Below are 27680 nucleotides of genomic sequence, written 5' to 3'. Positions count from 1 at the left end.
GCCGAACAAGTTACTTACCGTCAACACCTTATCTGGTAGAGACTTTATATAGCTGCAGATTCCTTACCTTAGAATAATACCCAGGCGTCAGTCTGGATCTGCTAGATTTTTTAACAGTACCAATATACGCCAGTAGGTGGCGTTGCTCGGCTCCGCATGATGTCAGCAGTAAGGTGCACGATACCAAAAAAGGCGCCACCTTGGCACGCCAACATCAGTCACTTTTGCATTTTTCACGCCCGGAGAAAAAAGTAACGATTAGCACCGACCACAGGTTTGACAAACTAAGGCTCTTAAGAGGGTGTTCCCTATACCGTAAGCATTTCAAAGAGTGGGGAGATGGGTGCGACAACAAGAAATCTGCCGCTACATAGAGTCTCTACCAGATATGGCGTTACCGAAGGTAAGTAACCTGTTCATCTGGTAGAGACTTCTGGCCGCAGATTTCTAACCTTAGAGTAGATACCCAAGCAATACCTTCCCAGAGGCAGGTCTGCAGACCAATTTCATTCAGGGAAGTCCAGTAGGACTAGGCAAAATTCCCATCCCTACGGACCAGACTGCCCAGGCAGTAGCGGTCGGTAAACGTGTGCAAAGAAGCCCATGATGCTGCCTGGCAGATGTCCAGGACCGGAACTCTGCATGCTAAAGTAGTAGTTGCAGCTTTAGCTCTGGCGGAATGAGCATGCAAACCCTCAGGGGGTTGCTTCTTAGTCAAAGCGTAGCAGATTTAATGCAGAGCATGATCCATCTAGAGATGGTCTGCTTCTGCACAGCCTTGTCCTTCTTCGCTCAGACATTACCCACAAAGAGTTGGTCGGCCACAAGGAATTGTCTTGTGAGGTCAAGATAGAATGGCAATCTTCTTTTTGGGTCCAAACAGAGTCTCTCTTCTTCCTTGGAGAGATGAGGTGGAGCATACAAATTAGACAGAGTAATGGTTTGACTTACGTGAAATGGAGTGACCACTTTCGGATGAAAGGAAGCTCTCGTACGAAGCAACAGTTTGTCTGGGTGGATGTTCAGATAAGTAGGCTTGGATAACGAGGCTTGAAGCTCACTGACCCTGTGGACATATGATATTGCCATGATGAAGGTCGTCTTAATGGTAAAGAGCTTGAGTGGACAACTGTGCAGAGACTCAAAGAGAGCTCACAGTAAGCAAAGTGAAGACAAGACTATGGTCCCACTGAGGCATAAGGGAAGGAGTAGGAGGAAACAAATGTTGCAAACCTTTCAGAAACCTATGCACAGTAGGGGATAGGAAAAGGGAAGGTTGGTCAGGCAACCAAAGAAAAGCAGAGATTGCAGACAGGTTTCCCAAAACAGTGCCCAGAGCAGAGCCCTGCTAGGCAAGAGAAAAAACAAACACGAGCACAGGAGAAGGGGGGGTGGGAGAAAGGGGATCAGTGTTTCTTTCTGAACATAATGCCACAAATGTAGCCCAACGGCAGGTGTAAACCGTCTTGGGAGAGGGATGACTGGCTACCAAGATAACATTAAAGACTTCAGGGGAAGGTTGAAGGCTATCAACTGTCGCCGCTCAATCTCCTTACAAGAAGGCAGAGCATTGACAGGGTTGGTGGAAAACCATCTCCTGCTGCGACAGAAGATTCTCCTGAAGGGGAAGCCTGATCAGAGGACCAATAGCATGCTTAACAGCTCAGGATACTAGACTTTCCGTGCACAATCTGGAGCTACAAGGATTACTTGGGCCAGCTCATTCCTGATCTTCTTAGGCGGAAAAGCATACAAGAGACCTGAGCTCCAATCAAGACAAAAAGCGTCTTCCACCAGCCTTGGAAACCCAGCACACAGAGGTGCTGACATTGCTCATTCTTGGAGGTGGCGAACAGATCTAACCAAGGCTTTCCCCACTGCTGGAAGAGACCTTGCACCACCTCTGGATGGAGACACCATTCATGATCTGCTAGGCATCTGCAGCGGAGTTTGTCTGACCTGGCATTTAGAGAGCCCATCAGGTGTTCAACCAACAGGGAAATACCCTGATGTTCCAGCCATGTCCAGAGACGCAAGGCCTCTTGACAAAGGGTCCATGACCCTGCCCTGCTTGTTGCAGTAGCAAAGGACAGTAGTGTTGTCCGTGAACACTTACATTAGCCTTCCCTGGGTGGATGGCAGAAAGGCTTTCATTTGTATCAAAAGGAGGGAGATTAGAGAAGGAGATCAATCGATCAACGGACACGGTTAACCACCCACGGGGTGGGTGGAAGGTCCAGTTGCAGCTTGTGTCCGTGTTTTGCACTAAGGAAACAAAAGAGGTCGCTGTACTGTTCCTATGGGAAATGGGGGAAGTGTCTAGCTGGCATGACCACGGATGTTAGAGTAACATCCTGGGGCATCCATTTTGTTGGATATAATGGCCTCACACACCCCGAAGGATGTCATGCTTCATCATCGGCAGTTGCTCCTCGTCGGGGAGGCGGTGCAATCCCCGACGGGCTCACAAATGTATCTTTGGTAAGATATAAAAGTATGGTACCCTTGGATCTTTTTTAACCAGGAAATCAGCCTCCTGCTTGGTGATCCATTCTTCACACTCTGCGCTCGTGACCAAACCGGCTATCATAGTTTGTAAGCGTGTGGTGGGGTCACTGGCAATGGGGGTGTAGTACCTGTTGTCACTCAGTTGCCTGGTGCATTCCAACTCGTAATCTTTGGTATTCATCAACACTGTGGCACCGCCTTTGTCTGCCTGTTTGATTGTTATAAGTGGGTCCTCCGCCAGCGATTTCAGTGTTGCCATCTCTTGCCTGGATATGTTACAGTACCCATTTCTCGAGTTCAATTTTGAAATATCCTTGAGAACAGCTTGTTCGAAGGTAAGTACCTCATTTGGCACCAAGCCATTATGTGGTGTAAAGGTAGACGGGTTACGTAGCCCAGAGTCAATATTGGGCACACACCACCACACCTAGCCCGGTCCACACACCCCCACCTCACCATAAGGCAGTTGGAAAAAGATCTCCGCCAAAGAGCCCCTCTTTGAGGTGAGCCCGTCGGGGATTGCACCGCCTCCCCGACGAGGAGCAACTGCCGATGATGAAGCATGACATCCTTCGGGGTGTGTGAGGCCATTATATCCAACAAAATGGATGCCCCAGGATGTTACTCTAACATCCGTGGTCATGCCAGCTAGACACTTCCCCCATTTCCCATAGGAACAGTACAGCGACCTCTTTTGTTTCCTTAGTGCAAAACACGGACACAAGCTGCAACTGGACCTTCCACCCACCCCGTGGGTGGTTAACCGTGTCCGTTGATCGATTGATCTCCTTCTCTAATCTCCCTCCTTTTGATACAGATCTGAGCACGGTTTCGACCGTGGGAGCACTTGCTTGGCGGGTAAACTGGTTGTTGTCCCCCACTCTCCGACTGCATCCGATTGATGCGAGTCTTACGGGTTCTATAGCCAATAATTGTCCTTGGCATTGAACCATCCCTTTTGGGAATTCTCCTACAACTCTTTTTTCTTCTTAGCACTACCCACCCTGAGTGGAGAACCCCTACCCACCGAGACCGGTCCCCCTTAACCTTACCACCATGGAGGGTCAAGGACTGAGTTTTGGTGAGGAGGAGGCCGCAGCGATTATGAGGACACCATCTCTCTTTGGCATTGATAATGAACCGGCAACAGGTAGCAACACCACTGAGTGGCAGACCCTGTCGGACTTAAAAAGGGAATGGATTAGGATAACGATCCATGGTACTATGATGGCCCAGTATTTCAAGGCCAAAATAGCACCGAATGGGTTGATTGTCAAGAACTTCCCCAGAATCTTCTGGGAGGATGGCCAATTTAAAGTGGAGTGGTCACAAATCTCATGGAAGTGTACCCACGATCTTTTGATTCTCATTGTAAATACGGCAAAAAGACTAGCAGATGCACTTCTGGTTAAAATCCAGGCAGCCGAGGCCGCCCTTAAAAGTGCGGTACAAAATCCAGGCTTTAAAACCAAATTGGCCGAAATCAATAAGGAGATGGCTGAGCACAAAGAATATCTCCTGAACCAGAAGGTAGCCAAGCTACAGAAGGACATTAAAAAATTCTCTAAAGAGAAAGTTTATCCATACCTCAAGGAAGACTATGTCCCTACAGGCACCAACTATAATTCTGATTCAAGCACGAATTCTTCCAGAAGGGGTTCTAACAGTGGCTCCGACAGCAGTGGGGATAATACTCCCGCTCAGATGCCCCCGAGGGCAAAAAGAGGAAGAGGACGTGGACAAAACACCTTTAACGGTTACCCTAACCAGGGACAACCGGTTGGTGCCCCATTTTGGCAGTACCCCCAATTTCCCCCCTTTCAACCACCGTATGGTCCACAATACCCTCCATTCTACCCCCCAACAAACCCTACACACCCACCTTTTTTAGGCAGAGGTTGGGGCAGAGGGAGCGGGCGAAAGAGAGGGAACGCACCCGAAAAAAGAGTGCAATGGGAGGACACACGCCCACAAGGGATGGACACACGGAGCACGAGCCGGTCAGGACCACAGTAAGTCTTGTGGTTAACCTTTCTGACCGACTCCTCACAGACAGTGAGGAAAATGTCCTACAGAAAGGTCTGGGATTTGTTCCCACACCGAGGATTGACTCATTCGAACAGACTAGAGAATTGAAATCCTTTTTCAGAAAAATCAGATTGAAAACCTTTTTTGAAGGAAGGCCGTACGGGCCCAATATTGACTCTGGGCTACGTAACCCGTCTACCTTTACACCACATAATGGCTTGGTGCCAAATGAGGTACTTACCTTCGAACAAGCTGTTCTCAAGGATATTTCAAAATTGAACTCGAGAAATGGGTACTGTAACATATCCAGGCAAGAGATGGCAACACTGAAATCGCTGGCGGAGGACCCACTTATAACAATCAAACAGGCAGACAAAGGCGGTGCCACAGTGTTGATGAATACCAAAGATTACGAGTTGGAATGCACCAGGCAACTGAGTGACAACAGGTACTACACCCCCATTGCCAGTGACCCCACCACACGCTTACAAACTATGATAGCCGGTTTGGTCACGAGCGCAGAGTGTGAAGAATGGATCACCAAGCAGGAGGCTGATTTCCTGGTTAAAAAAGATCCAAGGGTACCATACTTTTATATCTTACCAAAGATACATAAAGCCACTAGACCAGTACCAGGAAGACCAATCGTGTCAGGGATTGACTCGGTTTTGGAGCCACTGTCGCAATTCTGCGACCATTTTCTCCAACCGCTTGTTAAAAGCATTCCCTCCTACGTCCAGGACACCACGGACGTACTACGCATACTGGCTAATATTGAGAACACGGGAGAGATTGATCTCCTCATCACCCTAGATGTGGAGGCCCTCTACACTAACATTCCACAGAGGGCCACTCTAGAGGTGATTGAGGAAAGACTCGGCCTCGAGATCTGGAACTCCAACACACCACAGACTTTTATAATGGAGTGTGCCACCCTAGCTCTTACAGAGAACTACTTTGAGTTCAGAGGCAAATACTACCATCAGACCCAGGGGACATCTATGGGCAGCACCTTTGCCCCTTCGGTGGCCTGTCTGTACATGGCGAAATTTGAATGTCAACACATACACCATGAGACCAATCCGTTTAAGGATAACATCAAGTTGTGGAAGCGCTTCATTGATGACATTTTGATCCTGTGGAAAGGCCCACCTATGTCACATGAAGCCTTCCTGCTTTGGGTCAACTCTCTGAATCCCCACTTACACTTTACAATGAGCTCCTCACCTAAGGAGATCGCCTTCCTAGATCTAACTGTGAGACTAGAAGATGGGAACATCAGTACCACCATGTACCGCAAGCCCACTGACCGTAACAGTCTCCTACATTTTAAGAGTCATCATCCAAGGGCCTTGCGTACCAACTTGCCCTTTGGGCAATTCCTAAGAATCAGACGCAACTGCAGCAAGATATCTGACTACAAAAAGGAGTCCGAAATCTTGTCAAGAAATCTACTGGACAGGGGCTATCCCAGAAGTGATGTATTAAAAGCCAGAAAGCGTGCTAGGAATAACAACAGGGAAGCACTTCTAGAGAGACGAGAGAGACCCCCGGCTGAGAGTCAACCTATCACATGTGTAACAACATACACCCCCTTGTCCACTGAAATTAGGGGTACCATCAGACGCCACTGGGGGATCCTCAACACAGGAGACTTGACACTAGAAGAACCAAGATTTGCCTTCAAGAGGTCCAACAACTTGAAGGACATCCTGATCAGTACTAGGCCTAGAAACATCAAGAAGGATACCCAACAAACACTTTGGCACCTACCCCCAGTCACGGGCCACTTCCCTTGTGGAATGTGTGGCGTTTGTAAATACACCATGACACTAAAGACGATCCAACTCTCGGATAACTTCAAATGGGAGATCAGACACCACACAAATTGCAATACATCTCATTGCATCTATATGCTCAAGTGTCCTTGCAATTTACTCTACATTGGGATGACCTCCCGTCCAGTGAAAACTAGAATTATTGAACATCGGAGCAACTTTCGTTGCAAAAAAACACATACCAAGATGTGTAAACATTTTGTGGAACAAAACCATGACGAAGACTCCATGAAATGGGTGGTACTTGAAGCCAGCCCAAACTGCCCAAGTGATGCCCTGTTCCGGAAGGAGCAACGCTGGATACATCGCTTGTCCACAGACAAACAAGGCCTCAACGAGGATATCCCATGGCATTCGCTTTAGGATATCAGGGTCCTTTTCTGATTCCCTTAACATTAATTCCTATTGCCCATAATACACGAGAGGCAATGCGAACGCCAGACACCAAGCGACATGCCCCACGTGCTATGTTTAGCACCCTATGTGTACACACTCACCACTACGTAGTGTTCCATATTGGACTAGCAACCACATTGTTATACACATGCCCTAGGCGCAAGATACACGATGGCCCCAGCGCTACACTTTCCAACAAAGTTACCTAAAAGTACAATAGTTTGTGCTTAAACCACAACACACATGCGACTCAGGTCACGTGAATTGCTTAAATAAATGGGGGATTTTAACAACTGACCCCGTCAGGATGTAATCTGTAGCCTCCATCCATATACATCATGACACCCTCATAGCGGTAGCTGTAATTGAGTACCGCTCCAATATGGCCGCCATAGTACACCCCTTAACCACATGACCTAAGTACAATAGTTTGTGCTTAAACCACAACACACATGCGACTCAGTTTACGTGACTTGCTTAAATAAATGGGGGTTCTTAACAACTGACCCCGTCAGGATGTAATCTGTAGTCTCTATCTATATACATCATGACACCCTCATAGCGGTAGCTGTAATTGAGTACCGCTCCAATATGGCCGCCATAGTACATCCCCTAACCACGTGACCTAACTAAAAAGGCGGAGACGCGTCGGAACACGCCGATTTGTCAAACGCGCTTTAAATTTCCCAGGCCGCCGAGCTCAGATATCTACTCGAGCTCGGCGGTGAAGGGTAGGTCGAACTGCGCGGACACAGGAGGAACGAGGTGAGTCTCGCTAGACAGGGTTCCTGCATAGGTAGACACTGAGCAAGCCCCACGCTGCTTGGTGATGCACTTTCTAGGCTTAAATCAATCTCCATTCCCTGGCGCTATGTTACTTTATATCCTCAGCTTTAACCTTGGGCTCTCCCTGATGTCTAACCCCGCCGACGCCTCATGTGGCATGTAGTCCTCAACCTTTAGGTGAGTGGGACATAGGTATTTTCCCAATATTTTACACGTTTGGGACACAGTGTGTGTTTGGTGTGTTCTAGATGCATGTATTGACAAGTGGTGTCGCGAAAACATACTTGCTTGTGTTTCACAAAACAGGAGTAGCCAAATCCTCAGAAACTGCGGTTTATTGATTAATTTTTAAGTTCCCTTTTAAAACAAACTGGTTTTAATTGTTTGCTTTTAGTCCACATTCCATCACCAACCTCCTCACAAGCTCAACAGTTGTGTGTGCTTTTCACTGGGCACTTTGCACACAGACTTTGTTGCAAGGCATGTTTTCTCAACTCTATAGGCATGCCTTACTATATAAACACGCTGGCATTGACTGGAATTACTGACATGCATAGCAGCATCTAATGTTTTTCCTTGTTTTCTCTCCCTTATGTCCAGGCATAGGAGTACCCACAGAGGTAAACATAAGACATACATGACACTAGCATGTTTTGACACTGCACATTTACACGGTCCTGATGAATCGCGGGTGACTATACCCATAGCGTGAAACATGTCGACCTTCATCACCTTTAGCCTCATCTAGGGTCACCTGACCTAACTTGTTGACTCGGAGTGAGCCTAACCCCTCTTTTTAACTGCAGCCAGGGGACCCCCAGAATAAATTGAATTCCGGTACCCCTTGCTACATTTTAAAACCCCACACACCACCACACCTAGCCCGGTCCACACACCCCCACCTCACCATAAGGCAGTTGGAAAAAGATCTCCGCCAAAGAGCCCCTCTTTGAGGTGAGCCCGTCGGGGATTGCACCGCCTCCCCGACGAGGAGCAACTGCCGATGATGAAGCATGACATCCTTCGGGGTGTGTGAGGCCATTATATCCAACAAAATGGATGCCCCAGGATGTTACTCTAACATCCGTGGTCATGCCAGCTAGACACTTCCCCCATTTCCCATAGGAACAGTACAGCGACCTCTTTTGTTTCCCTAGAAAGGCTTTCATTGCCAACTGGATCACTTGGAGCTCCAACAGGTGTCTGAAGGTGGGAAACGACAGCCTGGGGAGAATCCGCCTTCAACAGTCAGTTGTCAAGATAGAGGAAGACTGTCACCCCTGATCTCAGCAGCTGAGCTGCAACTACCGCCATCACCTTGGTGAACATCCGAAGGGAGTCCAGCAAACTGAAAATGGTTGCGGCCCATCATGAACCGCAGGTAACTCCTGTGGGCAGGCAGGACGGGCATGTGGAAGTATGCATCCTGCAAGTCCAACACTACCATCCAATTTCCAGAGCAGACAGGATCCGAGTAAGAGTGAGAATCTTGAATTTCTCCTTCTTGAGGATGAAACAGAGAGCATAGGTTGACAATAGCTTCCGTCCTTCCTGGGCACTAGAAAGTAGCGGAAATAGCACACATGATCTAATTCTAGCGCTGGCTCTCTCTCTATGTCTCCTTTGGCCCAAAGCACGGTCACTTCCTGGCCGAGAAGGGCTACGTAGTCCTCAGTCAGCCTGTTGTAAGTAGGTGGCATGAAGGAAGGGGTACTCTTGATGGGGAGATACTAGCCGCTTCGTACAATCTACAAAACCCACCTGTTCAATGTTATGGACTGCCACCGGGGCAGGTTATCCTGCCTCCCACTGGGTGCCCATGATGATAAATGGGCAGAATAGAAGGGTTTGGAGGCTGCAGCTGCAGGGAGGTTGGTGGACTGACCTGACTGCTCACCACCAGAACCACGGGCCGGAAGGAACTGTGGCCATGCAGAGGCAGGAAAGCTTGCTCGCTGTGGTGGCTGGGTAGAAAATGACGCGGTTGCACGCCCTTCCGTGGCCACAATAGTAGCGCAAGGGAGACTGAGGTTGACGAGGGGCATTAGAAAGGCCCAAGGACATGGCCATAGCCCTGCTGTCCTTAAAGCACTCCAGAGCCGAATCCGCCTTTTCTCTGAAAAGACAGGAGCCATCAAAGGGCATTTAGATGAGTGAGTGTAAGAGAGTGCCCCTTTTGAAATGGTCACTCCCACTTTTTGCCCACTGGTACAGATGTTCTTGACTGGATGTGCACTGTGTCCAAGTGCCAGTGCTCATTCCCTAAAAACTGCAACATGCTCAATTGTACCCCAATTGGCAAAGACGTTAGCACTCCTGTAAGTCCCTGCTGTTAAATGGTACATATGGTACCCAGGAATTGGGTACTAAAGGGCTGCAGCAGGTATTATGCCATCCAAAGGGACCCACACCAAAACTGCATGCAGAATGCCACTGCAGGATGCGTGAAAGGGCGCAAGCCATTCTGAAAACACATTGCACACTCCTAGTGTGCAATGCTCAGGTACACTGAATGTCTTATATCTAAGTCACCCCTACACTAGGCCTTAGAGCCGCCCTAACAGAGTGCATTATCCTAACAAGCATCATAGCAAAGCATATGACAGAAATGCAAGAATGTCATGCACAAAAAATCTTTTCGGTATATGTCGGTAGACAATGGGGAGGAGGGTGGGTCAGTGAGGAATCCACAGGCAGATATAGTATCCACCAGAAAAAGCGTTACATCTACAAGTGGATTCCTCACCTTTTGAATTGATTCTCCAAGCAGTCCCTCTCACGGCGGAGGGTGTCCACCTACTCATAGCAAAAAGTAATGCAGCACAGAATGTGCAAAATTGCCGTCCCTCCTCACCTCTGAGTCTAGGCGGTAATGCTTCGCAAAAGTGTGGAGGGAGGCCTATGTTGCAGCCTTACAGATGTATACCACAGGGAAACCTCTATCCAAAGCTGAAGTTGAAGTAGAATGAGCTCTAATACCTTCAGGTGGCTCCTTCTTGGCCAAGGCGTAGCAGATCTTGATGCAAAAGATGATCCACCTGGAAAGTATTCTCTTATGGACAGCTCTGTCCTTTATTCGTCCCACGTAACCAACGAAGAGCTGGTCATCCAGCCTCAAGTCCTTGGTTCTGTCCAGGTAGAAGCTGATCGCCCTTCAAGGATCAAGGCGGTGAAGTATCTCTTCCTTCTTGGAAGGGGGAGGGGGAGGTTAGAAGGTAGATACGGTGATAGACTGCCCTTGATGAAAAGGTGTAACCACATTAAGCAGGAAGGCAGTTCTGGTCCTAAGAACCCCCTAGTCTGCAGGAATGGTTGTAAAAGGAGGCTTAGAATCAAGAGCATGAAGCTCACTTACCCTCCTGGCAGAGGTAATAGCAACCAGAAAAATAGTTCTGAATGTGAGAAGCCTCAAAAGGCAACTATGAAGAGGCTCAAAAGGAGAACCCATTAGGAAAGTCAGAACCAAATTCAAGTTCCACTGACGCATAATGAAGGGAGAGGGAGGAAATGTATTAATGAGGCCCTTAATAAACCTCATAACTATTGGAGACTTGAACATAGGTGGCTGGTCTGGCAAACAAAGGAAGGCTGACAAAGACGACAAGTAACCTTTAACTGTAGCCACAGCACAACCTTGCTGGGCTAGGAATAGCAAAAAGCTAAGCACATCAGATAAATGGGCCTTCAAAGGATCAATTGACCGCTCTCCACACCATTTCACAAATCTGGCCCATCTCCAGGAGTAAACAGATTTGGTGGAGTGTTTTCTGGCCGATAAAATAACATCCACCACATCCGGTGGGCGAGAGAAAGAACTCAGATTGCCCCGTTCAATTTCCAGGCATGAAGGTGCAGGCTCGGGGGTGGGGGGGGGGGGGGGGGGGGGGTGGGGGGGGGGGGCTGGGAGGAGGTGTAGAACCTGTCCCTGCGATTGTGAGAGGAGGTCTGCCCTGAGAGGAAGACTGAGCAGAAGGTGCGATGAGAGGCGAAGGAGGTCTGTGTACCACACCCTTCTTGGCCAATCCGGGGAGGTCAATATGAATTGGGCCTGGTATTGGCGAATCTTCCTCAAAACTTGAGGAATCAAGGGTATGTGGGAGGAAACGTGTAAAGAAGCTGGCTACTCCAATCTAGTTGAAACGCGCCACCCAATGCCCCGCATCCGATACTGGAGTCTGCAGAACGGCTGGAAGTGCGCGTTCTCATGAGTGGTAAACAGGTCCAACCGAGGACACCCACATCCTGAAGATGTGATGGACCACCTCCGGATGAAGATGCCACTCGTGATCGGCTGAGAATTGAAGACTGAGAATGTCCACATGAAAATTCAGTACTCCGGCCAGATGATTTGCGATCACACAAATCTGATGGTCCTGAGCCCAGGACCAGAGCCACAGAGCCTCTCTGCAGCGACCATACAACCCTACTCCTCCCTGTTTGTTGATATACCACATCGTGGTAGTGTTGTCCGTGAGGACCAGAACTGAATGACCGTGAAGAGAAGGAAGAAAGGCTTTGAGTGCCAAACGTATCACCAGCAATTCCAGAAGATTGATGTGAAGCAACCTCTCCTCTGAAGATCAAAGACCCTTGATCTCCAGATCCCCATGATGAGAACCCCACCCTAGAGTGGAGGCATCCATTATTACTGTGGCCACCAGAGGAGGAGGATGAAATGGTTTCCCTTGAGACAGGTTGCCTGAAACACTCCACCATAACCGATCCGCTGCAGTGTCTCTGGAGATTCTGACCACCTAATTTAGATTTCAATTGTGCTGAAACCACAGCCTGCGTAGGCACCACTGGAGTGCCCTCACATGCCAGCTTGCACGGTTGACCAACAGTATGCAGGAAGCGAACAGACCGAGCAGGTGTCAAACCTTCAGGACCCGAACTACGGCCCCTTCTGGAAACAACTGATTCATAGTCTGGATGTCTAAATTCCTCTGGGGAGGCAGAAAGGCACAATTCACAGTAGTGTCCAATACTGCCCTTATGAACAGGATGCACTGAGCGGGCACCAGGTGAGATTTGGGCACATTTATCAAAAAACCCAATTCGAACAGCTTAGCCGTTATTTGCAGATGATGCAGCAGCAACTCTGGAGACTTCGCTTTGAGCAGCCAGTCATCCAGATAGGGGAATACTGGAATCCTCGACTTTCTGAGATGAGCTGCAACCACCGCCATCACCTTTGTGAATACCTGAGGTCTGGAAGTAAGGCCGAAAAGAAGGATCGCAAACTGGTAGTGTTGGGATCCCACCGTAAAACAGAGATACTTCCGATGTGACTTCAGGATGGGAATATGAAAATACGTATCCTGCAAATTGATTGACACCATCCAGTATTCCTGCTGCAGCGCCAGAAGAACCTGAGCTAGGGTCAACAGCTTGAACTTCTCCTGCTTGAAATAAAAATTCAAGACCCTGCAGTCTAGGATCTGCCTCAACCGACCGTCCTTTTTTTGGGATAAAAAAAATACAAGGAGTAGCATCACTGACCCCTCTCCTGATCCAGAACCACCTCTATCGCAGATTTGAACCTTATGTTGCAAGAGCAACAACTGCTCCTCCGAACACCAGACCTGGCGAGGAGGGTAAGGAGGGGGAAACTCTTGGAAAGGAAGGGCATACCCATTTTCTTCAAGATTCAAACCCCAAAGATCTGATGTAGCAGATTTCCAATTTTGTAGAAAATTGGATACCCCGCCTCCTACGGTACCAACATGCTCCAAGATGGGTAATCTTCCCTGTAGAACCAGTGGAGGGAACAGGAGAGGTGGAGGAGGAGGACTCTTGCCAGGAGGCCCCCTGCAGACAGCCTCTTCCCTTGCCTCTGTAAGACTTGTATAGAGGGTTCTGTTGCTGCGGTTACTGCTGACGTCCTCGGGTGGAAGCCGCCTTTCTGAACCAACAAAATCTTCTATATCCATAGTCCCTAGACTGAGACTGCAGGCCTAAGGATCTCGCATTGGTCCTGCTATCCTTGAAACGTTGTAAAGCAGATTCTACCTTTGTCCAAAAGAGCCTAGATCCATTAGAAAGTAGATCAAGCAGAGTGGCCTGCACATCCGGAGAAAATCCAGAAGATCTCAACCAGGCGTGCCTCCTGGTAGCCACGAGGAGCCCATCACCCTGGTGACTGAGTCTGCCATATACAAACCCGACTGAATCATCTGACGGGCCACAGCATGTGTATCAGCCAACAACTCCAAAAAATGACCTTGTACGTCCTTAGGCAGTTTAGGAGCCACCTCTTTGGCTGAGTGCATCAAAGCATGGATATACTTCCCCAACAAGCATGTGGCGTTTGTTGATTTTAAGGCCATACTTGCAGAGGAGAAAACATTTTTGGCTGATTGCTCAAGCTTTTTAGAGTCTCTATCCCCCGGGGTGGTGGGGAAGGATCCCACCGATTGTTTGGAGGAACATGAAGCTTGAACAACCAGGCTCTCTGGTGAAGGGTGTGTGGTTAGAAAAGCTGAATCCCCTGGAGCTTATAGCGCCTTGCCACTGCTCTCGAAACCACCGGTGCAGACATAGTCTTCTGCCACACTTACAGAATTGATTCGGTTAAAACCTCATTGAATGGTAGTAAAGGCTTAACCGCTGAAGACAGAGAGTGCAAGACTTCAGTCAAGATATTAGACCTGACCTCAACTGTAGGCAATTGCAGATCCAACAGTTCAGTTGCTTTTCTGATTACAGTATGGTAAGGAGCCACATCCTGAGAAGGCATTGACTTTGGAGAAGAAAGCTCCCACTAAGGGGAAGTGTCCAAGCCACTGGCCTCCTGAAGGCCTTCAAAGTCATCAACAGAGTCAAGAATTTCCCCTTCTTCTGCTTGATCCTGCTGTCCCTCGTACTCCTATTTTTGCAGCAGCCTCTGGGCCTCCCTTCTGGAGCATCTTCGGGTTTGGCGTCGGCGGCGACAGGCGCGGCTCCGATGATAAACAGCGCCAGCATTGAAGGAGGTCCCTCAGTGGCTTTCAGCAGAGCCCCTCAAAGCCGGGAAGACGTCAGCCCAAAACCAGACAGAGCCAGAGACTGTGGAACCGGAATCGAGAATCTCGGCGCCGGGAGATGCCATGAAGGTGTCGTGGGCATGAAGGGCATAAATGGTACGAAAGGTGCCTGGGCATACTGCTGGGGAACGCCAAAATTGAAAGCAAGCAGACTCACAGGGCCAGCTGGCGCTTTGGCAAACATGCCATACATTGTATTTAGAAAATGTGTTTGATCCGCACCCAGACCCGGAAAGGGTGGATAAGGATCCAGAACCGCCTGGTCTGGATCCAACGAGGCTGTATGGCAGGCTGTGGCGCAGAGGACGACGGGGAAAGCAAAGCCGGAGGAGCAAGAGACTCCACCCTTGGTGTCGGCGAATCCATTGGCGCCGGAGAGTGGACCGGAGTCACCTGCAGGGAAGAAGGGGAGACTCTGTCTTTACCATGACCCCGTTGAACAGGAGGAGCAGACCTCGAAGACTTGCCTTTCGAAGACAGACGTCGGGATGCATGTCAACGCTTCTTTTTGTGATTCTTCGACGACCTTGAGGTGCGCTAGGTCATCGACTTTGACATGTATCTTTTACAGCCTCTCTTCTTCTTTCTCGCCTGTGCCATGAAAAGCTTCGCCTCTGGCTCTTTTAGTGCCTTCGGATTCATCCTCCGACAAGATAAACATCCCTTGACGTTGTGATCCGATGACAGACACCAAAGGCAATCTTCGTGGGGGTCTGTGATGGACATATGACCCCCACACTCCCTACAGGGCTTGAACCCTGACTTCTTTTGTGCAGCCATAGCACTGCTACACAGAAACAAGGTAACTGAAACAAAGTGATATCTAAAGGAAATGGAGAGCCCCAGAAAAACCGTTATGCGTCGACGGCGCAGAAAAAAGGGAACAGACATCACGCCGACGAGGTCCTTTTATGGCTTTGGTGACATCATATGGAGTCGTGAGTGGAGACGTGCTATTGTGACGTCCTCGTCGACGTGGGAATGCTATGAAAAAGTTTTGTGGAATGCTGGCACGGGGGTAAATTCAAATGGTGAGGAATCCACATGCAGATGTATCGATCAGAACATTAGTGTTAATTGCTGTCTCACAGGCTTGGCATGTGCCACAATGATAATGGTCTCTGAGAAGCGTTCCCCTCATCAATAGGCCTTTGCATCCACTGCTTGCTGTACCTTATTTGTTGATGGATCAGTTTATCCCTAAGGATAGCGTTCCACCTGAACGCAAACATGTGCTTACTCATCTCTGGGTCATTTTCACTAGTATTTAAGAAATGCCAGTTGGAACTGATTATTCTTCTCATCTTACTATTTAGATTGGAATGACAAATAACATGTGATGCATACTAGTCAAGCTTCCTTCTGTCTGTTGCTATTCTAGAACAGAGATGCTTATCATAGTATTTTGCTCTCTTGAATGCATTCTTAACCAAGCACTTAGGATAACCTCGTTGTATTAGTTTATGCTTCAGCGATTCAGAGTACAGGTTTTCCCCAAGTCTGAGGAATTGGCCGAAAGGCATTGACTCCTTTTGGCTACTAGGATTAAAACTGGAAAAATGAAGGAGGGCGTTTCTAGCTGTAGGTTTTGGGTAAGGATCTACCAATATTCATGCACTCTGACGGTGACCAATGATCACAATTAGTAGTTTCCAAGTAGTAATAGTTCTTCTAAGTTTGGCCAATCTCTCTGTCCACTGCTGTGTTGCCAATTGCATAGAAACATGCCAAAGTAATTCAACTTCTAAAGAAACCTAAGCTTGGCCCTGCCCTCCTAGATAACTATCATTACATTTTGTTCCTGCCTTTTCTGGCTAAAGTAGTGGAGAAACATGTGAATAGTTTTCAGGTGGACTTCTTATAGAAGCATCAGCTACTTAAGCCCTGCAAAAAAGTTATAGACAAGCCCATAGTTCTGAATCTGCTCTTCTCAAAGTGATAAATTGGTGATGAGGGAGGGTCTGTGGCACTTATTTTACTGTGTTTAAGCACGGCTTTTAAAACAACCCCCATGAGGTGCCTTGCAACGTCTACACAAGTTTGGAGTCCAGGGCAAGGCCTGGGGCTGACTTGACACTTTTTTAAAAGATCAATACTTTAAAGTGCTTGCTCCACCTTTCACATCTAAAAAGTGGACTTTAGAGCGTGAAGTTCCAAAAGGCTCAACCCTCAATTACACCCTTATTAATATTTATGTTAAACCATTGGCTGACTTCCTGAATTTCACTAGAATCCTATGCAGACGCTACCCAGCCTATTTCTATCACTGACTGTGGGTTCCATAGAACTGTCTGATCGTCGTTGCTGACTGGATGCTTGCCAACTGCCTGAAGCTGAATGCCAACAGAAAAGAGATTCTTCTCTTTGGGAAATAGCTGCAACCATGGGGAGAGCAAAGGTTGCCCAGTGTGTTAGTGTCTCCCCCTCAGTCCAAAGCTACTGTGAAAAATGTGGGTGTTTTCCTTGATGACTTGTTATCTTTAAAGCACTGACCCCATCCATCTGGGCATCTGCTTGGTGGCCTGATACCCTAGGTCAACTACTATCCCCGAATGCAGAAGTAAAAAACCTTGGAGTGTGATTCGACTCCAAATTGACATTTGACAGACAAGTCCGGAAAGTGACGGGGAAGTGCTTCGGGACCCTTAAAGCCCTGATGAAAATCCTTGATCTATTACCTGTCAATGCAAGGAAAACCATAGTACATGCCTTAGTCACCTCCCAGATGGTCTACGGCAATGTCCTATATCTGGGTACATCTAAAAAAGGGCTAACAAAAAAACTGCAATCGATACAAAATGCGGCAGCCCGCCTAGTGATGAACCTCCCAAAAAGAACATCCACAACGAAAGCGCTGGCAAGCCTGCAATGGCTACCCATGGAGAAAAGAATAGTGTGTAAGGCAATGTGTTACTGCCACCGAATCCTTTCAAAAAAAGGTCCAATCAAATCACTTTTAACTCCCTACACACCAAGCCGGAACCTGAGATCTAAAGGTAGGGCCTTGCTAATGTACCTAGAATACAGAAAGCAAGGATGGGTGCACGCTCATTTAGATACCTGGCAGCCAAGCACTGGAATGCATTGCCTGCGGACATAAGAGCTGAACCCTGTGAAACCTCCTTGCGCAAAAATCTAAAGACGTGGCTCTTTCCCACTATCAAATATGAGTAGATCCATTAGAACTTCTGTCGCCTGCTAGGTTTCTCTGTTCTGCCTACTGAAGAGTTCTGCTTCTAGCACGGGGACACACCGATGGTGTAACCAAGATCTTTATAAATGGATAAATAAATAAATGGTCATTCAGTCTCCAAGTCATCTCTAGCCACGACTATTATAATCTCCTATATTTGGTTGCTATGAGGCATGTGAAATAAAAAAGGCTGCAGATAATCCTAAATTTGGCAGTGAGATTACTCTTCCGTCTCCCTAAATGTTGCACTGCCTTACAGCTACTCTGCAAGCTGCATTGGCTTCTGGTAGAAAAGTGCATCCAATTTAAGGCACTGTGCCCAGCACACCAGATCAAGTATAACCTGAACGCACCTTCCTGTTGCCTTTGGTTCATCTCTATATTCCGAGGGCCTTAAAATCTTCTGACGCCAATCTGGCTGTGGTATCGCGCTTATATTGGGCCAGGGAAGGAGGTTGCTTTTTTTGAGCGATAGCACCAGTTCTATGGAATAATCGGCATACATTTCTTTGGAAAATTTCCTACCACTTCCATTTTAGAAAATAGTTTAAAACCTGGCTGTTCACAGTAACAGTCTGGCATCTAGGGGTGGGGTGTTACAGTCAGTACTAGGGCAGCGCTAGGAAGCCCTCTTTGGGGGTCACCTTGTGCTTTATAACATGTGATAACATAACAATGATCCATAAGTCAAGAAATTAATCTTTTTCCTTACCTTTCTTGGCTGTGAATTTCAGATTCTCATCACATAGATTGAAACAAAGGTCACATTTTTCTAGTTCTTCTTCTACTTATCATTTTTATTTGGCATTTTTGGGATACCTCAAAAATATCTAAACTTTTCTGCCAAGAGGGCAACTTTATTATACACAACCCTCTCTTCAAAAACCTCCTTAGAGATGGCTGCTACACTACGCGCATAGGATGCTCTCATGTTTGTCCCTTTACATTGCAGATAAGGCCCTCGTCAAATTCAAAGAAATTATTCATCAGAACTAGTTCTAAGCCACAAACTGTAAAGTCATTAGGCCTTCATTCTGATGTTCTGAAGAGGATCTCCCATACTATGAGTGTGCCTCTACATCAAGAGGGGCAAGTATTTCTTGCTCTTTACTATCTGGTGTTTTCTCAATTATCATAATCATTTCATTTGTGTCTCTAGAATATGATTCAAACTGGCTGACTATAGGTCTTAAAAATCTGTCCACATATTTAGATAGCGGTTCTGTAATGCATTAATACTTGGAACGACACGCCTTAGTGATGCATCTTTCTGATTTTAGAGGGCTGGTGTCACCGAGTTAACTATCAAGAATTGATACAAATTACACATTTGGACTGTCACATGGCATGGTTGTGTAATTTATCATATTATTTCTTGTAAGATTCTTAAGAAGTTTACTTTATACTTGTAATTATATTCTGGAACTGGCACTTATTTTTACTTTATTCTTCTATTGTTTGGTGTCCATGACAACTAATTCCCCACCTCTGTCACAGGGCTTAATAGTAACTTAGGTATTACATTGTAAGGTACTCAATGAAGACTATTCGCCCTCACTCATATTGGGTGCCACTTGTGCAACAAATCAAGTAACTTAAGCACAGCTTCTTAGGACCGCTTTTTCAAAAATGGCTACTTCTGGTCCTACCATATCCAAGCTGGGGGTACATTTTGAAGGTGGTTTTAACTAAGATTGGTTGTTTTCCTCACTTTCTATGGACAGACTTGTACAATAAGGATTTAATTAATATAACTTTTCGGAGAAACATATCTATATATTTCTATACTGGCTCGATATAAACGATAGAACTCTAGACAGTAAATTATTACAATCCTCACTGATTTCCATTGAGGAAAGTTTAAAAACTGCAATGTTATTTACAGAGGATTCTATAAACTCCACACCCCCTCTTAACACCCTCAACATTTCTCTATCTTGAACTACCCAGACCTCATTGTGTCGGGTCACAGGTTCTGCTATCTACGTGTTTTAAGATAATGCTGTTGTGAATACAGATTCTGAAATCTTCCTGTATCCAGCTTGTGTAACCTTCATCTTCCTATTCCCCCTGATGAAAGTATATAAAAGGAGAAGGATTGTTGTACGAGTTACTTACCTTCGATAACCATGTATCTGGTAGAGACGATTCTAGCCACAGATTTCTCAACGTAGAATTATCTCCAGGAGTGAGACTGGATCCGGAAAACTTTTCTGCTACAGCATTCCTGCGCGCCGGGGGAACGGCAACACGTGACTCCGCCCTGACGTCGTCTGCGCTTGTGATGTCAGTGAGATTACATAAGTCCCACCCCGGCGCGCCTACGTCACTTTTTTTTCTGAGAACTTTTCTGTGCTACAACGCGGAGCCATCACAATCAAAAACTGTGAGAATACTGGAACAGTGTGCGAAAAAATCAGCTAAACAGAATAGTGCCAGGCACCAAGGCACTAAAGCCATGGAAGGAAAGAACAGAACACAGCTACTGCAAGCAAGACTGCAAACAAATACGACAGCCTCCCTGGGGGCAGGAAGCATGTGAAAAATCGCAGACGAAGAAGTTTGCAATCACAGCCCAGAACAGAGAAGGGCATCAAGGCGAGAACGGAAGAGGAACGACAATTCACCCCCAGGCAACACCAGCAGGGAGAGACATCTACTGAAAAGAGCTCAGGGTCGAGATCCAGCCAAGAGACCTCAACCCCAATGACTGCAGAGTCATGAGTGCAATCAAGTAAAGGAAGAAGAGTAGGAGCAGACCCCACACTGGAGACCAGGGTACAGGGGCGCAGAAGCACCCATGAAATCATCAACCAATACCCAGAAGGGAAGAAAATGAGCAAACAACAAGACTAGCAAACCCCTAGGGAGGGATTAAGAAAAGGCACTCGCAGCAGACAACCACCCGGAGGCAGGCGAGTGCAGAAGACCAAGGAAGGGTCCTCGCAGAACGGGGAGGAAGGGCAGGTCTGGAAAGAATCTGCGGCTAGAATCGTCTCTACCAGATACATCGTTACAGACGGTAAGTAACTCGTACATCTCATAGAGACTACTAGCCGAAGATTCCTTAACGTAGAAATGATACCCCAGCCATACCCAAGGGGAAGGAGGGTCTGCGAGAGGACCTCTCTAGCTCAGGCGAACACAAGACCCCAACATGGGACAATCACAGGGACAGGGAAAATAGCCGAGCCCTCCCCAACAGGGGATGAGTCGCAGGAACACACCCAGTGAAGAGGGCAGCCGAATCCATTACCACTGGAAGTCAACAGACCAGACAGAATAGCGCCTCAGCAATAAGGCAGGTGGGAGAAGAAAAAAACATAGTCCCACAAGGCTCCCACAAAACAAGAAGGGCGCAACTGGATGCTGACAAGCGCCACGAAACTAAACGTCCAGACCACATCGTCCAGGCAGGCGCAGCTGGGCGCCAACAAGCGACCAGCTGGAATATAATAGGAGAAACAAGTAGGACGGGCCCAGCCGTCAACACAGGTAAGCATCCCCCAAGGAACAACGGACAGAGGACCAGGCCGAAACGGCGGACAAGAGAGTGAAAACACCGCAGCACAACGCCGAAGACGGAAAACCAAGCCAGTCAATCGACATATCAAATACCTCGAAAGACAGAACTGTAGCTAGCGCCAGCTACGCCCAGGTAATGACCAAGAAACCGCACCAGCGGAATACAACGACACCAGGTCTGGCAAGAACCTGCAAGGAGAGTCCACACCCTCCCAGCGAAAGACAGAGCTATACAATAGCTACAAGTACCCCACATGGGGTATGACACGTCCCAAGAAAGTTATGGGAACCACTCTTAGGGAAGAAATCCCGCATCAGAGAACAAAACTATAAATCTGTGGCAGAAATCACAGAAGGCTTAGTAAGCAGCCAAAAAGTACACTCTTGCCAAAAAAGAAGGGGGGGGCTGAACCAGCAGCCAACTGAAGAGGTGGGCCAACCAAGGGACCCCAAGGGCACAGCAAACCACACAGAAAGTGTAAAGGACACTCCAACCCCAGAATCCAGGAGAAAGTGGGATAACATCCCCCACCAAGACCCGGAGGATCAACAAATCAACCTGCGGAGGCGGAGGACGGAGGCCTGCAAGAAGATGCTGAATGGCGGAGTCTGCATGAGTATTAAACAGAAGGACCCCGTCAAAGGGCAGATCAACCAGACGTTCCCTAATATTTTCAAGAAAGACCACATCACCCAGCCAAGCATGGCTACGGAGAGCCATAGAGGTGGTCATAGCACGGCCGAGAGCATCGGCAACATCCAAGCCCGCACGAAGAATAAACATGGCCAACTCCCTAATATCCAACACATGGCTCCGCAGATCAGCACGGGCACCCTCATGGGAGACATGTGAAAGAAGAGACTCAACAGAGTCCCACATACTGGAAGTAGCCCTGGTCAATACACACAAAGTGTTAAGCGCCGCAAGGCAGCACTGAAAGAAGCAAAGACATTACGCCCACATGAATCCAACCACCAGGCAAACACGGAAAGGCATTCCACAGAAAAGAGCCTTGAGTAGAAGGTTGGACGGAAAGAGATAGGGTCATGTCGAGCAGGGTGGTGGCGATGCAGAAGCGCCTGAGGCACCGGCTCGCCCGTGGCAGGGCCCCCCCCAAGCACCTATAAGAGAATTGTTGAGTGACGCTTCAAAAGGAAGGAACAACTGCCGTCCACCAGAGCCCTGGTGGAGAACTTTCAAAAGGTTGTCCGTAAAAAAACGGAGTGACAGGTTCACCCATCCGCAGAATACCAGCGGCTGTGGAAATAGCCAGAACAAAAGGCAACACTGGCCTCAGTAGGGCGTCGCGGAGGAGAAAGTAATTCCTCCGTGGGCGATGCCTGTAGACTTTGCCGTCCATCCCCAAGACCAGGAGGGAGCAGCCAGCCCCAGAATAGGGGAGGATCCTCAGATTTATTTTATTTTATTTATAAAGTTTTATATAGCGCAAACTTGATCCCGAAGGATATCAGAGCGCTTTACAATTTAATGCCACGTTGCAGGTACCCCCCTGTGCAACGAGCGGTACCTGACACCTAACGAGCCACCTAGACGCCGATACCGTGCTGTCTCTACATGCCACCCCAACCGCAATTGTTAAGCTGGGCAAGAACCTCACACTCCCTAAAAACACCACGCGGAAGTAGCTCCTGCCACGCGTGACCTTCACAACCATACAATTGCATAGAAAACTAAAGTAGCAGCACACACACTATCCCCACAATGGTGCCCAACGCAGAAGGAGGACAGGGCCTCGGAGACGAACTGAAGGACCTACCAGCCGGTGAGCCACACCCCTGGGGCCCTGGCAAGAGACGATGTCGCAGATGAAACCGGCGGCTTCTCGCCTCCGAGATAGGGGACGGACGCTGGGATGACCTGGACAAGCGCGCCAACAGCAACTTTATCCGGCGCTCCCGCCGCGATTTAGGCTTAAGGTGCTGGCAGGCGTTGCAGCTCTCAGAGTCTTGGTGCTCACCTAGGCACCACATGCAAATCGGGTGAGGGTCCGTCGCCGACATGGGACGTGCACAGGAGGTACAAGTCTTGAAGCCCGAAGGCATTCGCACACTGTCCCACTATCGCCAAAGCGTGAAAAAGAAGAGAAGGCCTGAAAACAGGCCAGGACACAATCCGGATCCGCATTGCACGCGATAAAGAGAAAAAACTGATGCAGGCGCGCTGGGGTGGGACTTATGTATCCTCGCTGACGTCACAAATGCGGACGACGTCATGGCGGAGTCACGTGGTGCTGTCCCCCCGGCGCGCAGGGATGCTGTGGCAGAAAAGTTTTCCGGATCCAGTCTCACGCCTGGGGATAATTCTACGGTAAGGAATCTGCGGCTAGAGTCTCTATCAGATGTATGTATCAGTTAACAGGGGTCTGCTGTTCACCTGGCTTCTATGTGTACCAAGTACATGCGGATAAAAACTACATTCTCTCTCTGAATCAGATAAGGTGTCCTAGAGCATCATCACCTTGCTCTGCTTCCAATCTCTATTTTCAAACATGTGTCCCTCTTAATTGTCACTTTGGTAAAAAAAAAAAAAAAAAAAACTTCTACTAAAAAATGAATACACCTTCCTTGAGTAGAATGTGATATCTTTCTTCAAATGCTCCTTTTGTCGTACATGTAAGGTATTTGTAGAACTTTCCAAACTCTTGATTGACCGCTAGATTTTTCTTCCTTTCCTCTACCGCATGATGACACGGGTTGGATTTTTGCCTTCTGAACAGTTCTGTTAAGGCATATACTGAGTGAAAAATGCAATGTAGGATTTCAACCACTTTGTATGTAGGTGATGTGAGAGGGAACATAGGTTGATAAGCAAGAGTAAGTGGTTTGTTCCACTGTGTTTGATATTGAGAGAATGTAATAGATACTATATTAATGATCTATTAGAAAAAAAGTGCATGATAATAGTGACTTTTTGTTAACACCAGAGCTCTAATACTCCATAGGAAAGGTCAGTTTTTAATTTTACACTGGAAGAAGGTGGCAACAAAAGAACAGTGTCCACCTAACATGCGGAGACCGATTCAGTGTGTAGTTCACAAACAAGGCCCAATCATGGGGGATATATCTTTAATATGCACAGTTCATTATCTCTATTTTGAACGTCCAGGAACCATTAGTTTTATACAGAGTATGAAGAGATTATGAAGGTACAGGGAAAAAATTTTTTTGTGTTTAAAGGTTTCCGCAAAAGCAATAATGAAAGTTCTGAATAATGAACAATATTTACATTTACAAAATATATATACAAGATGCAATAACAATATTCATGAACTGGTTAAGTAACGTATCATAGATTGTTTGGATGATGCGTTGATTAGAAGCAATACAGGTTAAGCGGGAGATTGTTTGTTTTTGCTCTAACGGCCCCTCTCCCGAACCTAGATGTGGGGTACCCTTTGTGTGTGTATATATGTGGAACTATTAAGTAAGCCATATGACTCTTGTGTGTATGCATTCTTTGTTGTTTCTTATATTAAAACTCAATACAATTAAAAAAACCTGTGAAAAATTGAAAACTACATTTCATAAATTTTGCATCTATATTTTTGTCCAAGCACAGGAAACTTACCTCCTGTCAAGTTAAAGGAATTACTAGGTCCAAAAGCAGAGAATGAATTTAAGGGTACAAGATCAGGGCTGTTTGGGGTGCTCTTGGGGCTCCACAATCCAGAACTAAACATAAAAAAAATTATAGTAAATCAACCAGAAACTGTTGAATGGCAAATCAAAATTAAGAATGCAGTGAAGGCAGACACGGTCATTTTTATGGGACACACTGTTTGAAGGCACACATTTTCTGTGGGCTGCTGAAGAACAATTCACTTACTGGTATTGCTCTTTCAGGTGGATGCTCGATCTTTTTTTTTAACAATATTTTTATTGAGGTTTTGGAGGGATTGAAATAACAGGCGTCAGCATAACAATATTAAAAAGGAAAACGTACAGTCATGAAAAGTAGTTTAAGCATTGTTAGACGTACACAGAAAGAGATTAATTTCAGTTGGTATATTACTATAGCTTGAGATTTTGAATATCTCTCAGATGATTGACATTATTGTATGTTCATCGTCAGGGATCCTTACACTGGAAAGTTGTTGTTCTACCATGTGAGGGTTAGATTGGGCAGGTCCCAGCTAACCAATGCGAAGTGGTACAGTGGGTGAACCTCTAAATAACAATTTTAGAGAAAGGGGGGATGAAAGGGGTTGGGATGAGGAGGGATTAACAAGGGAACGGCACGAGCAAGGGCGCAATGGGGAAACTCGGGGAGGGGGGGGGGAGAGATGTGTGTGATGGGGGGTTCCAGGGAGTGGTGTTGATTAGCATGGTAGCTGCTCAAGCAACTGGGTCTTCCTCATGATAATGATCTGGGAGAGGAGGCGCACAGCACAAGGTAGGGAAATGGGAAGGAGCTGTGGGGCTGGTGGAGGGCAACAGTGACAATGCATTGTTGTTGGGGTTTCATGTGAAAGAGAGAAGGGTCTTCGAGTCAGTTCTCGGAATTGGGTGAGCACGGTGTCTCAGGCTACAGGTCACTTACGGAGAAGTCCGTCTTCCTTCCAATGTAGGGCGGTACTCTCTGCTTCTCCGCAATCGAGGAATCGTCTGTGCCATTGGGAAATCACTGGGGGTTGTTGGGTGCTTCAATGCATGGTGAGGATATGCTTAGCCAGTAATAAGGCGAGATTGGACAAACGTCACCGTACTTTATGGTTCTACCACCTTTTAAAGATACCCAAGGCAGTTGCTTCACAGGTGTTCAGCGTGGTAAACTCTGTAAAACAACTTACTTACCTTCGGTAATACCTTATCTGGTAGATTATATCTAGCCGCAGATTCCATACCTTTTGAATTACCCCAAGCGTCAGACTGAATCCGGAAGATTTTTCGTGAGCAGTACCCCTGCACGCTGGTAGGAGGCGTTGATTGGCTCAGCATCTGTTGTCGGCCACAACAGAATTTATGTTGCATTACCTATATAGGTGCCACACAGGTACGCTGATGTTGGTTACTTTTTAAGACTTTCCACACCAGAAGCAAGGAGCTATGAAGAACAATGACCACTAGTGTGTCATAACTAGAAGCCTAAAAGGGATCATCCCTGTCCCTAGAAATGCATTTGCAGAGTGGGGAGAATGGGTGGGTCAGTAAGAAATCTGTGGCTAGATATAGTCTCTAACAGATAAGGCGTTACCGAAGATAAGTAACTTGTTCATCTGATAAAGACTTACAGCAGCAGATTCCTTACCTTTTGAATAGCAACTGAACTGAGAACAGCTACCAAAGCAACACCATCCTCGAAGGAGCGTCTGCAAACTAATTTCAAACAAGAGAATCCTGCAGAACCAAACGCGCAAAGTGCCCATCCCTGCAGACCAGACTGGAGTAATGTTTAGTTAACGTGTGCAGGGAAGCCCAGAGTGCTGCCTGGCAGATAGCCAGTACTAGAACTCCATGTGCTAAAACAGTGGAGGCTGTTTTAAATCTGGTACAATATGCCCGCAACCCTTCAGAAGGCTGCTTCTTGGCAGGAGCATAGCAGATTTTGATGCAGAGCACAACCCATCAGGAGATGGCCTGCTTCTGCACTGCCCGACCTTTCTTTGCACCAACTTACTCCACAAAGAGTTGGCGTCCACCTGGATCTCTCTCCTCTTTCCAACAGGGGTGTGGAGGAGTGTAAAGGTAGGAAAGGTGATAGATTGGTCTACATGAAAAGGGGCAACCACTTTTGGTAGAAAAGAGGCCCTTGAGCGAAGCACCAACTTATAAGGATAGAAGGAGGGGTAAGGCAGCTTAGATAAGGCCTGCAGCTCACTTACTCTGCGAGCAGGTGTACTTGCCACTAGAGGCTGTTTTCAAGGTGCGTAGCCGGAGTCAAAACCAAATTAAGGTCCCACTGAGGCGTAATGAATGAAAGAGGGAAGAGATGAGAAAAAACCCTTAAGAAAACTACGTATATTAGGGGACTTGAACATAGAGGGTTGATCAGGCAACTGCACAAAGGCAGAACTGGAAGACAGATAGCCCTTAAGAGTGCTCAGACCAGAGCCCTGCTGGGCAAGAGGAAGAACAAAGCTGAACTTCAGAAAGAGGGTCGGAAAGGGGAATCAAATATTTTTCTGCACACCATGCCACAAATTGTTTCCAACATTTTGGTGGAGGAATGCCTAGCTGCCAAGATGGCATTACAGACTTAGGGAGAAAGGTCGAAAGAGGTCAACTGTCGCGGTTCAATCTCCACGAACGAAAGTGGAGAGTGGACAGGTTTGGGTGGAAAACGCTTCCCTCCTGCTGCGACAGAAGATTCTCTTGAAGGGGCAGCCTGATCAGTGGCCATGCTCAGTAGCTCAGGATACC

The 27680-nt window shown here is 47.3% G+C and overlaps 1 protein-coding gene across 1 annotated transcript in view; it reads right to left on the bottom strand.

Annotated features, from left to right (window-relative positions):
• The window catches only part of TMEM131 (transmembrane protein 131), a 1081228-nt gene that overhangs the window by 75815 nt on the left and 977733 nt on the right, over nucleotides 1–27680 (bottom strand). Inside the window, exon 39 of the mRNA XM_078658243.1 lies at nucleotides 24889–24992. Coding sequence (XP_078514369.1) covers nucleotides 24889–24992 — 104 coding nt within the window. The remainder of the gene's footprint in view (nucleotides 1–24888; nucleotides 24993–27680) is intronic.

This window comes from Lissotriton helveticus, chromosome 8, assembly GCF_964261635.1.
Source record: "Lissotriton helveticus chromosome 8, aLisHel1.1, whole genome shotgun sequence".
Classification (NCBI taxonomy): domain Eukaryota; kingdom Metazoa; phylum Chordata; class Amphibia; order Caudata; family Salamandridae; genus Lissotriton; species Lissotriton helveticus.
This window is presented reverse-complemented; position numbering and strand designations above follow the sequence as displayed.